This window comes from Ochotona princeps, chromosome 6, assembly GCF_030435755.1.
Source record: "Ochotona princeps isolate mOchPri1 chromosome 6, mOchPri1.hap1, whole genome shotgun sequence".
Lineage (NCBI taxonomy): Eukaryota > Metazoa > Chordata > Mammalia > Lagomorpha > Ochotonidae > Ochotona > Ochotona princeps.
Genome location: NC_080837.1, coordinates 79,830,564 through 79,848,670, shown reverse-complemented (window position 1 = coordinate 79,848,670; position 18,107 = coordinate 79,830,564). Strand labels below are relative to the sequence as shown.

General features: G+C 46.0%; 1 protein-coding gene across 10 annotated transcripts in view; it reads left to right on the top strand.

The window, feature by feature from the left end:
* The first annotated feature begins 483 nt into the window (after positions 1-483).
* TJP1 (tight junction protein 1) overlaps positions 484-18,107 on the top strand; it is a 100,707-nt gene continuing 83,083 nt past the window's right edge. For 3 of the 10 annotated variants that reach the window (XM_058666549.1, XM_058666547.1, XM_058666546.1), the window contains exon 1: positions 484-865. In XM_058666549.1, coding sequence (XP_058522532.1) covers positions 839-865 — 27 coding nt within the window. In that variant the 5' untranslated portion in view covers positions 484-838. The remainder of the gene's footprint in view (positions 866-18,107) is intronic. The other 7 variants (XM_058666551.1, XM_058666550.1, XM_058666556.1 and 4 more) reach the window with 5 other exon arrangements.

Below are 18,107 nucleotides of genomic sequence, written 5' to 3'. Positions count from 1 at the left end.
AGGCGGTGGGGGCGACCACACTGTACGGGGCAGCAGCCTGACTGGATGCTGTGGGCATCCCTGGCTGGACGGGCTGGAGCCAGGGGCGCTGGCTGAGTGTCGGGGGGCTGTTCTGGAGTGTTGGGGTCACCAGCTGTGGTCGGGGCAGCCGGCGTGTCAGAGCCCAAGAATGTCCTGTGCACCTTGGCCCCGAGGAGCAGGCCACGGGACTGGAGCGCAGACAAAACCCAACGGGAAAGACCTGGCCCGGCAGCGGAAACCGTCTCCCGGGGGGACTCGGCCGCCGGGGCCGGACCCCGAGCCGTGGCCACGCCCACGCCGCCGCTCGCCCCGCCCCCGCCGCCCGCCCGGGCATGCTCAGTGGGCCGGGTCGGCGGGTTTGCGTGGCCGCCCCGAGTTGCCGGCGCTGCTCGAGTCCGCCGGCGCCGCGTCCCCTCCCGGTCTTGCGTTCCGGGCAAGTTGACGTGAGGCAGCCGGCGTCTGAGGAGACGCGGCGAGGGGCGCGGGCTCGAGCGGGAGGCCGCGGGGGCGGCCGGCGGGGCCCGGCGGGCTCGGGCTCTCCGGAGGCAGGAGCGAGCGGCCGAGGTGGGAGGGAGGCGCCGGCCGGACGCGCCCCGCCGCGAAGCCCCGGGCGGGGCGGGCGCTGGCCGGACTTTTGTCCGAGTTGAATCCCCTCCCCGTGGGGGGCCGGGCCTTCCCGGGCCGCTCCTGGCCTCGCCCCCGCCCCGCTCGCTCGCTCGCTAGCTCCCGGGACATGTTTATTTGGGCTGTGGCGTGAGGAGCGGGCGGGCCGAGTTTCGGGTCCGAGGAGCCTCGCGCGGCGCGGGAGAGAGACAAGATGTCCGCCAGAGTGGCGGCCGCCAAGGTGAGCGCCGCCGGGGTCGGGCCGGGCCGGGCGCCGTCGCCGCCGCCACCCTTGCCTGCTCCGGGGTGCGCCGCGGGGCCGGGTGGGGTGCCGGGGGCCGCCCGTCGCGGGCAGGTGCACCGCTGGCGGGCGGGCAGGGTCGAGCAACAGGTCCCACGCCGGGGGACTTGGGGGACCTGGGCTCCGGGGGCGGGGAGGTCGGGGTGTGGGGGTGCCACCTGCTGTAGGCTGGCTGGCTGCGGGGCACTGGCTGTCCCCGGCGAAACCGTGGAGTTTCGGTCTGATGTCACTGGCTGCGGTATGCGCGCGGCTGCGATAAGGCACCGAGGCTGGAAACACTCAGGCCGTGCCCAGTAGATCGGATTTTTTTTTTCTCCTCTGCTGTATCTGAAGGCAGCTTTGAAACAATTGGCCTGCTTACTACCCTCCTTCAGCGTTCCAGTTGAGGTTTTTAGAAGCGACGCGAACAGAAGGATGAACGCTTCATGTAAAAAAAAAAAATCAGGAACGACCTGTAGGACCAGCAGAAAAGTTTGTGCTTTCCCGGAGTACGCTGGATCGTGTCCTGAATCTCGCTCTTACGTTATATGTAAAAGCTGCAGTTTCCTAAAATCCAGTTAGCATCTCCTCCCCTTTTGTGTATTTTTAGAAGTTTTTTTAAATCATGAAGTAGTATTTTTCAAGCCGGGACAGGTCAAGAAATAGGAAGAAGTAGACTGTCCCCTTTAGGGAAAAAAAAGCACTTCGCCATTGCAGACGGAGTGGGAGCCCTTGGACAGGAGGTAGTTTCCTGCCTTCGTTTTTTTCTTTGAGAATGTTTATACTTACTCTGTGGGAGCAGATATGAAATTGCTGTTGAAGCTTCTGACCTCTGTCGCCGAGTTGAGCAGTTAGTTTCAGTAGTAGCGTATAGATTTTGTGCAGGGAATTGTGTAGTGTTTCCTTAAGAACAATTTGATTTGTACCTTTCCCACGGACAATCGAGGGGGCGAAGACACAAGATTGCTTTGTCTTGGGCACTCGGGTGTCTTTATCTTCCCTGGAGCTTCCTTTCCTAGGAGGAAAAGCTTTGTTTTTTCTACTCAGAATGTCACTTTGTTCTTCAAGGGTGGCCTCTGGTTCTGATGGAGACTAAGTCGCAGATTTTCTGTAGATTGTGCCTGATACATCACTTTGGAGTGTTCTTTCTTTTCTCTTTAAGTTTGATGAATGGGGACTGACACTTTGAAAAACATCACTTGTGCAGTGTTACTTTGTAGGGCCTCAAGAGTAAAGTAATGAGGTTGATGACTCAGTTTTCAGGAGACTTCATTATGTGGGGCCACCTCGAAATCTTTCCTAAAGCGTGGGAGGCCATAAACAAACAGGTGAAATGAAATGATAAGTTTAACTGCTTCCCTGGCTCGTACTTTTTTTTACCTAAGATTTATTTGTAGTGGAAAGAGATCCACGGAGAGGAGGAGAGACAAAGGTCTTCTGTCTGCTGGTTCATTCCCCAGGTGGCGGCAGTGGCTGGAGCTGAACTGATCCAAAGCCAGGCGCTTCCTCCAGGTCTCCCACGCGGTGCAGGGTCCCAAGGCTTTGGGCTGTCCTTTCCCAGGCCACAAGCAGGGAGCTGGATGGGAAGTGCAGCAGCTGAGATGCAAACCATTGTCCATATGGGATCCCAGCACGCAAGGTGAGGATTTAGCTGCCGAGCCCTCACGCTTTGCCCACTGAAGTTTTTCGAAGATGCTCGGAGTGTTTCTTAGGAGCCAGGCACTGCATTCAGTGCGTAGGATGCTGCTGTGTTTTCCCCATCTCAGTGTTTTAAAAAAATGTGAAGACTGGAATTTGGGTAGTTTTTCACTTTTTTTTTAAAATATTTATTTATTTTTATTACAAAGTCAGATATACACAGAAGAGGAGAAACAGAGAGGAAGATCCTCTGTCCGACGATTCACTCCCCAAGTGAGCAGCGCAGGTCCGAAGCCGGGAACCAGGAACCCCCTGCGGGTCTCCCACACGGGTGCAGGGTCCCAATGCATTGGGCCGTCCCCGACCGCCTTCCCAGGCCACAAGCAGGGAGCTGGATGGGAAGTGGAGCTGCCTGGATTAGAACCAGCGTCCATACGGGATCCCGGGGCTCCCAAGGCGAGGACTTCAGCCGCTAGGCCATGCCGCCGGGCCCTACTTTTTCACTCTTAGTGTTATTTCGTAGAGCTCTTGTGTAAGCCAGTACTTACACACTATATATATATATATATATGTATAAAACAGTACTTACACAATATATATAACCATCAGTGATGGTTGAGTACTTTTTTATCCCAAGAATATGCCATACGTTAGGTTGTTGTTACTGCACTGATAAGTTGGTTAGCTCTGGAGTTTTGCTGCTGTAAGTAGTCTCATTGTCTCCTATCTGTATGCCTGTGTGCTGCTGCTGTCTGTCAGAGTCTTAAACATGGAATTGCCGAGTCAGCAGGTCTGTAAATCCAAAATTCTGATGCATAGCACCAGTCTTTTCCCAGAAAGCTTGTGTCCAGGGACCTATGTAACATCTGTCGGGAAGATACTGGGACCTTGGGTCTGAGTCAGGGATGGGGACAGCACCCATCCTGGGTGTGTATTGCAGCACTTGCTGTCTTCCCTTGAGTGGATGTAGAAATACAGTAGTTACAAGTAGTGTTGTAGAAAGACCTGATGTGGTGGTAAGATAGCCTGTCTGATAAATTAATGACAGCTATAAAATATTGGAAAAAAGAGATCCTGTCGGGAAACCTAATCTTTGGAAATTAAAATGGTTTATCAGTCCAGGAATAGGCGAACTACACATTTGTGAGCTTTTACTGATTATTTTCATCAGCATTTAGTGTGTGTTTGAAATTGTTCCAAGTGCCTCAGATAATCATTTTCTGCCTCCTAGGCCAAAAAAAAAAAAAAAAAATCCAAATAAATCAGTATTTGAACAATAGGAAATAAAGTGAGTCAAAATACTATGAGGAAAGTACCTGCTTTTTGGGCCTGATGCAGTAGCCTAGTGGCAAGTCCTCACCTTGCATGCATCGGGATCCCAGTGGGCGCTGGTTTCGTGTCCCTACAGCCTTGCTTCCATCCAGCTCCCTGCTTGTGGCCTGGGAAAGCAGTCGAGGCCGCCCCAAGGCCTTGGGACCCTGCACCCATGTGGGAGACGCGGAGGAGGCTCCTGGCTCCTGGCTTGGGATCAGCTCAGCTCTGGCTGTTGCAGCCACTTGGGGAGTGAATCAACAGATGAAAGATCTTTCTTCCACTCTGAATCTACCTTCCCAATAAAAATAAATTTAAAAGAGAAAAGTACCTGCTTTTTAAAGTACTGCTTCAAAAGTGATTTCTTTGCACATAATATTAACTTAGGAAGTTAGGAAGTAATAAAGTTGTAAACAGGTTTTGTATGAGTTACACATTTGATTTTGCAGTCAGAATTGTTTACAAGGTATCTGATATAAAATTACTTGAAAGTTGAATTTTAAAGTGGCTTTCTGCCTTCCTAAAGAATTTTTAAAATTTTGTACGAAAAGGGGCCAAAAAGGAACATTTTGGTAATAGTTGAAGAGACAGTGGCTGAAGGGAGTGGAGTGATTTCTGAATTTTCAAGCTGTTTTCACCTTGCAGTAAACAAACATTGTAACTTACGGTTGTGTTTTTATATATGTTTATTAATATTGCTAAATAGGTAAATATTCGCTATGTCTTGGGGACAGTATTTTCGCTTTTCCCTGTGGGTATCTGAAATTATAATGTTGCCTCGTGTACGCATGATCCGCACTGTTGTTAAGAATTGAATTGCTGTATCAAGTGACACATAGTTGTCCTTTTAAAAAGGCTGACTCAAGTTATTTTAATTTAAAAATTTTGTATTTTATTTCAAGTAGGAGAGGACAGAGAGAAGCCTTCCATCTAGGGACTCAGTTGCCAGCTGCCTGCAGGGCTCAGGGCTGGCCAGACAAAAGGGCCGTTCCTGTGACCAGGGACTGCAGCCTCCGAGCCAACGTGAGCGCTGGCAGGAAACTGGATCAGGAGCAGAGGACGCCAGGGTAGCCAGGAGGTGTGTGGTGGGCATACCTGGTGGGACTCTGGCACCTAGCTGACCAAGCCTGAGCTAATGAACAAAGCCGATTGCATGAGAAGTCTTTGCAGAGGACGCAGTGGTCTGAGGAGCTGTTGCCGGAGCAGCAGGAAGTCTGGCGCTCTCCGCGAGGTGATGCGCGGCATTGTGCTTGCAGCTTCTCTGAAGAACTCATTTTGTACAATATGTATTTTTCACAACAATTTACAGATTTTAGGAAAAGAGTTGGTGTGTTGGCATGCTCGACACTTGTGAAACTATAAGTTGGCTGATAATACGACCTTTTACAACTCTTGAACTTGTTTCTGTACAGCTTCATGTGGCAGGTTATGTGATGACACAGATTGCCTCATGTGTTAGGGGAAAACCCTCTCTTTTTTCTCTCTTGTCTAGTCCCGTTGTTTTTCACCTTAGGGCCTTACGAATCTAGACTTTGCTGTTGAATTGAAGGAACCTCGCGGCCCGCTGGTGGTGGTCAGCGAGTTGGAGGAGAGATTGGCTGTTCAGCTCAGACTCGGGCGCTGGGAGCCACAGCCCATACAGCGCTATTTCGGTGCAGTTGTGAAGAACAAATATATAGTTGTTTCACTTTTTTGTTTGTTTGTTTGTTTTTTTAATCCTGGTAACTGTTCTGGCTCTTTTACTCGCTCTTTATTCTATTTGGAAACCAAATGTAAATTCAGTACAGTGCTAAGAATATAACCGAGTGTAAAGAAGACAGATTACCATGCAGTGAAGGAAAGTGTCTTTAAAAAGTAATGGTTTTGGTGAACATTTGGGGAATGGAATTCTGTTTCTTGACCTAGCTCTTGGGATGTAATTGAGGCTACTGAAAGACCAGAATCGGGCTGGTTATCGAATGAGGCTGTTCTGTTGGCTCATCCCAGCCCTGCCGTACACACTGTCGCACTGCCACCCTGCCACCCTGCCGCACTCCTGGTCGTCAGCGCCAGGCCCCGCTGAGCCCTGGGTGGCGGAGGACAGACTCATGGAACAAGCACTTGCCGTTTATCTGTACAGTTTTTGACCAACTATTAGGTAAAGTTTAAAATCTAAGTTATATGCTTACAATAATTAAATCTGATTTGAGTTTCTGAATTTTGAGACGATCTTGAAACACTTTAACAACTTAACTTTCAATTTTATTAAAAAGAAAATACATTTGAATACTTCACCAAGTTTTAAAGTTGATCCAAAGTGGACATGTTTCAGAAGAGGGTTTCCTGAATAAGTCGGCAATAAAAATAGGCCTTTTGTTATCTCGAACCTTGTGCTTAATTTATTTATTGCTGAGGAAAGTGGGTTCAGGTTGCTCCTTTATGGGTTAGCGAGGTGCCTTATTTCCGTTCCTTCTAAAACAGATAAATTCTTAATAGTGAAAAATTAGAAGGATACTTCAGAAAAAGAAGGTAGAAAGTAGAATTAAAAGATGCTTATTTTGATGCAAAATTCTTTTGAAATCCGTGGAGATAAGTCGGCTTATGATTAAGGAGTTCATTTTATATTTTTTAAAATGGATGGAAGTGGCTTCTGAGATAAGCTGCAAAGCGCTTCCCTGTTGGTGGTGGTCAGTGCAGAAGCACCTGGCCTGGCTTTGGTGTAGACCAAAAGGGGTGTTTGAGGGGGCAGCAGAGCTTGCGCCTTGTTTGAGTTGTGGATCAGAACTGTTTTGTGCTGTTAGAATATTGGGAAGTGGGTGACTGCTGAATGGCCTCAGTCATTCTAGTTTGCCATGCCCAGAGAGGCGGTGGAAACAGGAACTACTATTACTTTTTTTTTTTTTTAAATTATTTATTATTTAACTTCAGTAATTACATTGTATTATGTGACACAGTTACATAGATACTTGGGTTCTCCCCACCCCTCCCCAAACCCTCCCACCATGGTGGATTCCTCCACCTTGTTGCATAACCACAGCTCAAGTTCAGTTGAGATTTCCCCATTGCAAGCGTATACCAAACATAGAGTCCAGCATCTTATTGTCCCGTCAACTACTATTACTTTTAATGAATGCTAATTAGAAATGTAAGATGAACAGTAACCTGATTTTAAAATTGTTTATTTGCTCAACTGTTTTTTTTTCTTTTGGTTTTATTATTTTCAACAGTGTACATTTCCAAAGTTAATTTATTTTTCTTAATTTTCATATATTTGGAATTTTCATTAATGTCTTTGGGGTTTCTCGCTTGCTCTCTTTTTAAAAATTTGTTTAAGGGCAGAGTTAGAGTTGAGAGAGGCAGGGAGATCTTCTATCTGCTGGTTTGCTCCGCAAATGCCTGCCACCATTAGGGCTGTGTCCAGGTGAAACCAGGAGCCCACAGCTCTGTGGGAGCCTCCCGCAGGGTTGGCAGGAACGTGAGGCCTTGGGCTGCTGTCCACTGCTTCTCCCAGTGCGCTGCCCGGAAGCTGGAGGTAGGGAGGGTTTGAGATGACACGGGCAGAGTCGTGGCTGTGCTGCCCCCAGGCCCAACCTTGTACAGGAGTTTCTCATGACTTCACAAATTAAAGTGAAGAGTGACTCTTAATTCATGCTGTAATTTAAAACTCAGGTGATACCAATAATGACATTCTTTTTTTAACACAAACGTTAATTGAGTTTGTTTTGGGTCTCTAGTCTGTAGACACTTAAGTTCATCTACTGTAAGCATTTTGGACTATAAGAACTAAAGGATTTTCATTGTTTTTCTTTTAAGAAATAAATAGGGGCCTGGCAGCATGGCCTAGCAGCTAAAATCCTCGCCTTGAACACGCCCTGGGATCCCATATGGGCGCCGGTTCTAATCCCGGCAGCTCCACTTCCCATCCAGCTCCCTGCTTGTGGCCTGGGAAAGCCTTGGGACCCTGCACACATGTGGGAGACCTGGAAGAGGTTCCCGGTTTCTGGCTTCAGATCGGCACAGCACCGGCCATAGCGGCTCACTTGGGGAGTTAATCATTGGACGGAAGCTCTTCCTCTCTGTCTCTCTTCCTCTCTGTATATCTGACTTTGTAATAAAAAATAAATAAATCTTAAAAAAAGATGAAATAAATAGGAGTAAAGTTGGGCATGCTGTGTGAACACATCCTCGGCAGTGTGTACTTTTTCTTGGTAAGAGAGTTGCTTCTGGAGTGTCAGTTGCCTGGCACACAGTGCCTGCTCCTTCTAGTGGGGATTGGACCTGGACACATCCACGCAAGTATTTTCTGCCTGTGGTTTTTCATAAGGATTGCAATGGGAGAGAGAAGTTCAGAACTGTCGTTGGAATTTCCTAACATACTGGAAGTCTTGAATGTACTGACATGGAAATGGACACCATGCTAGTTGCTGCTGTAACTTTTAGGGTCTGAACAGGTGTGCACTGTGAAGCTGTGGACTTGTGCAATTGTGTTTCAACATTGGGTAGATATTTATTGCATTGTAGCAGGCGCTGTTGTGGGTGCTGGAGATAGAGCAGTGAGCCCACATCCCTACTGCAGCATTCTAGGGTTGTGGATAGACAGCAGCAAGTACTTCCCTGTGTATGAGGGCAAGCGCTAGAGTCTCTAACGTGGCAGTCTCCCTGACAGACTGCCCTCCCACGTTAGTCCATGCTGCTTGGTTTTTATCCACCTCTGTGTTCTGTGAGCACTATCATTCTGCCCACCTGCAAACTTGCACAGGAAGCGTCTTGAAGACCGAGTTCAGCTCTGTTTTTGCTTAGCATTGAATTTGAAAGGTGACCCATGTTTTAGATAATTGTTGTTCATTGGTTCTCGTGTATTAATATATGGTCCTGGGATCCCATTTAGGAGGACTTACTGCTGTATTGGCTCTGGGAAAACAAATTGAGTTCAGGTTTTGTGGCTTTGGGGGTAACCTCTGTCTGCATCTGTCTGCGGAGCAGGAGTGAATGAGTGTTCCTGGCCAGTCACCGGAACGCTGACAGCCGTGGGAAAGGCATGCGTGAGCTGCTTTTGCTCCTTTGCTGCTTACCTTGAAAAAAATCAAGTCAGCCTTCATCTGAGGACGTTGTGTGGTTGAGGTGTTTTTTTTTGTTTGTTTTGTTTTTATTGTTAAGATTAATTTGTTTGGGGAAAAAAAACCACAGAGGGAGGTATGGTCGTCTTCATGCACTGGTTCACTCCCCAAATGACCGCTGCAGCTCGGACTGTTCAGATGAACCCAGGAGCCAGGAATTCCTTCCGGCTCTCGCACGTGGATGCAGGGACTCGGGCACTTGGCCGTCCTCTGCTGTTCTCCTAGGCACATTTCCAGGGAGCTGGGTTGGACGTAGAGTGTCCAGGACTTGAACCAGTGCCCATATGGAATGCTGGCATTTCAAAAGGCAGCTCTACTGCTTCACCACAACTCCAACCCCACGACTGAGGTCTTAAGTGGATTGTTTTAGTAAATATCTGATGAAACCACTATAGCCATCATTAGGACAAATTCATGTTTTTGACAAAAGTAGAAAAGTATGTCTTTCAAACTATAATTGTAGAAAGTATTTTCTGGTAGTGTCATGTTAAGAATGTTTGAAAGACCTGTTTACTGAATTTGTTTTTAACAGTGATAGACAGTGGAGTACTTATGTGTACAAGTATACTAGCCCACATTTTGATGCTATATCAGCCTGTGAGATCAGAAGACAGTAGCCATGGCAGGGAGATTACACTGTGGTTGCAGGTAAATAGACTTCAGAAATAAAAGCACTGTCCCTGAGTGCTGAGTGCTGAGGCTGCACTCGGCCAGGGCGTGTTTTACTTTAGTCTCCTTGGCCTGTATACTACTGTTGATCTCTTTTACAGGTGAGAACTCTGAGGTTAAAGTTCCACGCTGCAGCTAATCACACATCTACTTAAATGCTTTATAACTCGTACGGATGCTCTGTATTCATGAGTTCTAGATGAGCGTCAGGTAGGTGAGTGTGGGAGGTCCTCGATCAGACACGGGCATGATTCATGACAGCCAGAGAGGGTGTGAAGGCCTGCTCTGAGTGCAGGCTGCGCCAAAGGGAGCAGCTTTCCTCAGCTGCGGTATAGGCTGTTGTCTGAGAGGAGGACCAGCCAGATGTTCCAGTTTTCCAAACAGGTTGCAAGTCTGGATTTTGTATAAGTTACTCTGACTTAACTCCTGCCAGCTGATTTAATTTTTGTACCTTTTAATTGTGAAATGGAATGCATATATGTAACAATATGTAAAGCAAATATACATTAATAATGAATTGTTATGAAGGGATCACCTATGTAAACGCCATCTACCTGTCAGCAGGCCAGTTTCTGTGCAGATAGGGCAAGGGGCCAGCATTGCACAGTGAATTAGCTGAGCACTGGGGCTGCTCCACTTCCCAAGCAGCTCCCTGCTCATGGGCCTAGGAGAGCAGTGGATGGCGGCCCAAGTGCTTGGACCCCTGCCACTCCAGGAGACCTGGGTGGCATTGTGACTCATGACTTCCATAGGGATGTGTGGACGTTTGGGGAGTAAACCGGCTAATGGAGGATCTGTTTGAGTTCATCCCTGCCTTCCCGGCAATTAAAGCCTTAAAGGGAGAGGGCTGAAACAAACCCAGGAACACTGTTTTTGTGGCTTAGACTGTATGAGTTTAGACTCTGAAGCTTGGGTCTGTCGTTTTATTACTGTTTTTGCACCTGTGAGAAAAAATAATGTAAACATTACCCATATCAGCTCAGTGCCAAGCAGCGCAATATGCTATTATGTTAGCTAAGTGAAGACATCCCATGTTGAGAACAGGTATATAGGAATTAGTGTTTTTCTTTCTGTGTGTACTGATACATTCACAGTTTTGTCTATTTCTGGGTAAAGGTTGACCCGCAGGTGATTTCAGCCTAGCAAAATATTTTGAAGTTCTTTTCAGGGCTTTGGAGATGCATTGAAAAATGTATACAGTGGTGTTCAGTAAGAGATACAGTGTTTCATCTGATGAGCTGGGCAGTAGGGATTAATGACTGTCCCGCATCCCAGGTGCCAGTCAGTTTGCATGCCCACCCAGTGTGGCTTAAGATTGGTTTCAAGTTGAATGTTTCTGTCCCATCCTCACTTTGTGCAGTTTACACCCTTCAACACATATGCCTTCGCTGGGTTTTTGTAACAGCCTACTAAACAGTAACACATTCTTCTCCTCCTTACAGGTTTACTAGAATATCTTTCCAAAATCTGAGTTTGATTAGCTTCTCCGCTGAGCCCTCAGTGCCCATTCGGTGCGCACACTCGCACTGCAGTTCCCAGACCTCTGGATGTGGCCAGCACTCCTGGGGTGTTGTCTGGCCCTCCCGGGGAGCTTTCTCCTAGCTGCCTCTTCACAGCTGAGCTCTGCTGCCCCTTCTGTTCCTGTGTTCCCCTCATACACTGGTTTTCTCTTTTCATTCATATACTTATTTAAGCCTCTGATTTAATACTTGTGAGATTTTTCACTGGTTCTCCCACTGGACTGTAAGCTCCATGAGAACAAAGGTCATATCTGGTTATTTGCAAAGTTCAGCACAGTGTCTGTCACACGCTATCGACTCTCAAGCATTGTTGAATGAGTAAGACACACTCGTGCTGTGCTGTTGGATGTCTTATTCTCTGTACCTGGAAAACTTCCCACTCCCATCCCTGGTTAGAGCAGGAGTTATGTCCAAGTTCCTTCAGGTTCCTGTTTTTTTTTTTTTTAAAGATTTATTCAGTTTATTACAAAGTCAGATATACAGAGAGGAGGAGAGACAGAGAGGAAGATCTTCCATCCGCCTAATGATTCACTCCCCAAGTGGGCCACAACGGCCGGTGCTGCGCTGATCCGAAGCCTGGAACCTGGAACCTCTTCCGGGTCTCCCACGCAGGTGCAGGATCCCAATGCATTGGGCCGTCCTCGACTGCTTTCCCAGGCCACAAGCAGGGAGCTGGATGGGAAGTAGAGCTGCCGGGATTAGAACCGGCGCCCATATGGGATCCCGGGGCTTTCAAGGCGAGGACTTTAGCCGCTAGACCACGCCGCCGGGCCCTGTTTTGACTTTATTTTAACGTATGATGTAATATGTTACACAAATCATGCATATATGTAATATATTGAATTATTTTTATGGATGTTATATATATTATATAAAGATTGATGAATCTTGAGAGTGAAAACACCAGTTTGCCCAGTGCCTGGGGAAGCGTGTTAACAGTGTTCCAGGAGTTCCCCGTACTTCCCAGTCGGCCTTTCCAGTCACCACATGCAAGGACTGAGCCTCTCTCTGTTTTATGCTTTTGTTTTGTAAATAATTGCATTTCAAGGATTATGAACTTAGGCTTACTGCAAATACATAGCCAAGTTTTTTCTTGTGAGTATATAAAATGGTTTTTTTTTTTTTTTTTTTTTTTTTTAGTGGTTGGGGAGCTTAATGGTTGATGTAATTAAGAGTTCAGGGGAGAAACAGATTTTCCATCTTCTGGTTCACTCCTCAGATGGCCATAGTCGCCAGTGCTGGGCCTGATAGGAACAGGAGCTACTTAAAACACAAATTTATACAAAAACTAGGCTTTGCTTCCTTCCTCATTGTGGTCATTATGTTATTCATTTGTAGTATGGCCGTGTTGATTTTTTTGCTATTTCTGTTCCATTTTTAGGGTCCCCTCCCTCCACATACATCCTTGTTTTGATTTATTTTTGTTGTTTTTCATACAAAAAGAAAAAAAAAAGCTTCCTTCTGCAGTTTGATTCTCCGGATGCTGCACTGAACAGTGAGGGGCCATGCCTGTGCCTGGCACCTGGAGCCTGGAGCCCAGTGCGGAGCCCCCACGCCGTGTCAGGTGTCGGGCACCTAAACAGGCAGGCTGTCACTACTGTCAGTCCTGGATACCAGATGAGAAGCAGAGGGGCAGAATGAACCAGAACCTCCTGTGTGGAATGTGGCATCCCAGCCATTTAACCTCTGCCAATATGTGCTCTTTCCCTCTGTAATTATTTGAAAGGCACACACACAGAGCATTTGTAAATGCCACACTTTTGAATATAGTGGAATATTGGTTGCTAAATTTACTTGATTTCTGTTGAGACTCTGCTCTGGTGTTGCTGCATTCTTATTTGGCTCATTGTTACACCTTGTGTTTGTGAAGTCTTGAATTTCTAGGTGTTCTTTTCGTTTTTAAATTGTCCTTTCATTTTTAAACTGTTTTCTTCCAGTGTCTCTTGGGAAAACTTTTTAAGAATTTAAATGACAGCCCTTTGGATCAACATAAACAGATCACCTCCATCTATCTTTTCAACACATATACTGCTGTCTTTATTTGTATTTGTGGAGCAGTGATCAGAATTTGAAATTAAATACTTTATTGAAAGTTCACTGAGGGGAGAAGCCATCTTTTTTTCACTCAAATTGTGCTTCTCCCTAAGTTCTTCTTCAACTCAATGTCAGTACTGATCTTGCTTTCTGTTTTGGTTGGAGAAAAGGCAGCCGGAGCGTTTGGAGTACAGGAGCCATAGACGGTGCCATGTGGCAGTGGTCTCCCAGCAGGCTGCGGGCACTGCAGTGTTCTGTCTCCTTTCAGAACTGGACTTCCGCTCCCATGGGCTCTGGAAGCAACGTGCAGATGTATTTTCAGTATTTAAGGGAAAAGTCATTTTTAAAATTCATGGAAATTTTATTATTGTTAAAAATGTTTATTTGTCATCTACTTGGAAGCCAGAGTGACAGAAAGAGGGAGATTAATTTTCAGTCTCTGGGGGCCGCTGCCATGTGGTAGTGGGCTGAGCTTCCAGCTGCATTATCCGCATTCTGTATGGGCCACTGTTCAGATGCTGGCTGCTCTGTTCCACCCAGCTCCCTGCCCTTGTGCCTGGGAGGATGGTGCACAGTGGCCCAGGTCTTTGGGCCTGAGCACTCACGTTGGGCACTGGAGGAAATTTCAGTGTTCTGACTTCCAGCTGGCCCACCCAGTTCCAGCTGTTGGAGTCATTTGGAGAGTAAGCCAGTAGATGAAGGCTCTCTCTGTGTAAATCTGTTTTTCAAATAAAAATAAATTTTAGAAAAAATTCTTCTGTCTTAAAAAAAGTTCTTCTATCTTTTGTTCCCAGTAGCTGGGTGGGGGGAGCTCAGCTGAAGCCTGTTCTACAAGGTGGCAGATGCCCAAGCCCTGGAGCTGTTGCCTGCCGCCTCCCAGGAGATGTCAGCAAGCAGCTGAAATGGAGGCAGAACCAGCAGTCTCATGAGCTGCGGCTGTCCCAAAAGTCAGCTTCATCTCTGGGGCCACAGTGCCAGCCCTGGGAGTTTTGTTGTACGCTGTCAGGTGAATAAGGTGTATTGGTCTCAAAAATTGAAAAGTGTTTAGTTTTTGTATTTGGCTTTGATATATTCACTTCATGATAATTAGTGTTTTGTATTAGTGCCATTGATTGTCATGAATCCTCACTGGGCCGTCCGAAGGTCTGTGGTTCTTCCTTTTTTCCTCCTAAGATGGTATCATCTTATCCTGTGGTACGTGGATCTCTTCTCTTGACTTCAGGGCTAGACCTTGTGGATCTTTGTCTACTGCAGATCTCAGTTTTGACCCAGCCTGTACATCCAGCTGCACACTGACCATCTCTGCTTTGATGGTCCACAGGCACCTTAAATTAAAGCGTATTCATTGCCGAGTTTGTCATCATTCTCCTCCTTTCACTCAGCAATGCACTTCAGAAACCTAAGAGTCATCCTTAGCTCCCCCCTCTGCCCCATTTTGTCTGTGTGATCCTGTGCCTCAAACCCATATAGGCTTGTTGGATCTGGTACTTATTTCACCCTTTGCCTAGTCTACAGATTGTACAACTCGGTTATATGACAGTCGGGTGTGTGTGTGTGTCCCACTTCCTCACTTATCCTGGTCAGGCTTGAAGTTCCCAGTCTCCTGCCATCTGGTGATCTTTATAGCAGGTGGAGTCCTGGGTCATTTTCCATTGTGCATGAGACCTTCTTTATACCATTTATCTAATCTTCCCTGTGAACTCTTTGAGTCCCATGGGGAGGGGAATGGGACCTACTTTTGGTCTCCAGCACTCAACTTACCTGACAAATACTTGCTGAATAAATGGGTGAATTGTTTTTGACATTTCAGTCATAAGGGTCTAAATCTTAATGGGCTGTTTCTGGATCATGCTAAGGAGTTAGTATTTCACTAGAACACCAACACTTGGCTTTGTTCTCTATTGGAAATTCTCTTCACCTCAGGGTTCATCCTGCTTGCTCAGTCCATGTGCCCTCCCGTCCCTCCCCATTTGATTTGTGATCATCCTGAAAGGATGGGGAGACTGCCTGGAATTGGGATCTGAAGTTTTGGCAGGAAGCCCTTCACAGTTGATGATCTGAGTGGTGTCTTAGCCAGCTGGAGCCTAGAACAAAGAAGCCACACAGACTCTTGGCACATCCTGAAATGCAGCTTTTTGCTCTTCAGAATTGTGATTCTAGGCAGTTGGTGCTGACTTAGCAATGGACGCAGGACTCGGAATGCTGCTCCCGTGAATGGCAGGCCCTTCTTCTGCCCATAGTGCATCAGTAATTATTGACTTTGTAGCCTGCCCGCTGCAGTTGTAGTCTAATAGGATTTTGGAGCTGGAAAGACCTTTTTACTTGAGATAATCTCATTCAGTTCTCTAACTATATGTGAGGAAAATACCCTTTTGAGTTAATGACAGATTTGGGCTGTGTTTTCTGTTACTTCTGGCCTAGTTCGTGTTCTGTTTAACAACATCTTTCACGGTTACTGGGGAATAATAATTCTGGACTCCTGCTTAGAGGATAAGTACACATTTCCTGGTGTCCTGCAAGTTAGGAAGCCCTTGTACAAGTTATGTAATTCTTCATTCCACAGTTTTCTGAATGCAACAAATGACAGGCAAGTTTACAATGGTGGAAGGTTAGACTTCATCTACACTGCTCTGTTTCTCTAACCCAGAAACTGCTGTTTCTTACATATTATTCCTTCCTCCATTTAAAATTGTTTTTTAATTTTAAGTTCCTTTATTTTTTCTCTTTAAAAGGTGTATAGAGCTACTGGATTTTTTTTCTATTTTTAAAAATTGTTTTCCAGGGCCCGGCGGCGTGGCCTAGTGGCTAGGGTCCTCGCCTTGAACGCACCGGGATCCCATATGGGCGCTGGTTCTGGTCCCGGCGGCTCCACTTCCCATCCAGCTCCCTGCTTGTGGCCTGGGAAGGCGGTCGAGGACGGCCCAAGGCTTTGGGATCCTGCACCCGTGTGGGAGACCCGGAGGAGGTTCCTGGTTCCTGGCATCGGATCGGCGCGCACCGGCCCGTTGTGGCTCACTTGGGGAGTGAATCGTCGGATGGAGGATCTTCCTCTCTGTCTCTCCTCCTCTCTGTATATCCGGCTTTCCAATAAAAATAAATCTTTAAAAAAAAAAAAAAAATTGTTTTCCACAATATAGTTTTTTTTTTGGTATAGATGTTCGTCTCTTCCTCTCCCTTGCCTTCCTCCCCCCTGCCTCTTTCCCCCCGTTTTACCACAATAGTATAATTCTTTATAGTACAAGTTGCAGGTTTAACTTTCTGATATTTAAATGTGTCATGACATGATAATTATAGGCAAAGGTAGAAAACCTAGTATCGTAATGTAGCGGTAGATCTGTAAGCTTCATGGGGAGTAGATGCATACTGCAGAGTATTTTTGTTTCCTGGTCTGCTAGACTCCCTTGTGTGGTTCCTTTATATGAAAATATGCATATGTATTTGTTTACCTATGTGTATATTTATATGTATATGTAAATGGTTTGCATACTGACTTTCTTATACTAAAGAAAACATGGTATTTGTCCTTTTGGGGCTGGCTTGCTTCACTTCACACAAAAGTTTCTAGCTGGGACCATTTCAGGCCAGTGACGAGATTCATTCTTTTTTACCTCCATTTTTCCAGAGCATCAAAATCTCGATAATTATCATTTTTGTATATTGCTCATGGAAATAGTGCGTGGTGCATTTACTGTGGCTGAAGATATCTCATATGAGCTTTAGCCTCTTGAGTGTTTCAGTAAATAGAAGGAAGTCTGTGCTTTTTCTTGAACATTCACGATGACCATTTTCAGACATGAAACAAAGGTTGAAAGAATTTTACAGTAAATTGCTGACTCCTGACCACTGATATCCTACCATTATTCTGTTACTAAATTTGCATTATTACATGTTTTTGTTCATCCGTCTATTCATCCCTGAATTAATTCGGAACTCCTCAAAAAGACTGCCTGATTATACACATAATAGAGTTTTGCTGATTTTGTTTGCTAAAACAAACTGATGGTTAGCAAGTAGATAGACATGACATGGTCTATGGCTTCAACTAAGAATATAGTCATTTCTCTGCTTATTTTAAAAATGGCAATATTTGGGGAGGCATAGTAACACTTATATTTCTTTGGTTTCGTGTATTGACCAAGAAATATATCCATTTGAAAGTTTCATTTTTTATTGCCTTGTTCTTAGGTTCTTTCATATGAATCAAGCTAATAAAGTTATGTTTTACTTTAATAGAGAAGTAAGCTGTTATATCACCTTTTATGCAAAAAGCATCTTTCCAAAAGATCATTTTAGTTGACTGAAATTTTTGCTTTCTTAATCCCTCCAGAAAAAAAAAAACACAATGTATTAATTTTACTGTGGGATGTTGAGAACAATTGTTTTGATTTTTTTCTCCTTTTACAAACAGAATAATACAAAGATTTGTCTATTTTTATTTGAAAGGCAGAGTTACAGAGAGAGGAGAGACAGAGAGCTTCTATCCTCTGACGCACTACTTGAATGATGGCAGTGGCTGAAGCTAAGCGAGTCCAGGAGCTTCTTCCTGTCTCCCCTGTTGTGTCTGGGCCATCACCTGCTGCTTTCCCAGGTGCATCAAAGCTTTATTGGAAATGGAGGCCTGGGGTGGGGGGTGGCTCCCAGCTGCATGGGTACGGGATGCTGCTGGCTCCGACCATGCTTTACTACCTGGGCTGCAATGCCAGCCCCTAGGATGAAAATTATTCAACCATTCACATCTCAGAAATGATAAGGTGTTTCATTCCAGAGTTACAGTGTCAGAATTGAGTGTTTGCTATGTGACTTGCAACTTGGACTGGGAAAGGGATAGGAAAGGGATTAGAGAGTCAGTCAACCCCAACTAGTGGTGATCCCAGTGGGGAATGGCCGTGTTAGAGCCATGGACGCAGCTGTGAAATCAGCACAGACTGAACACGT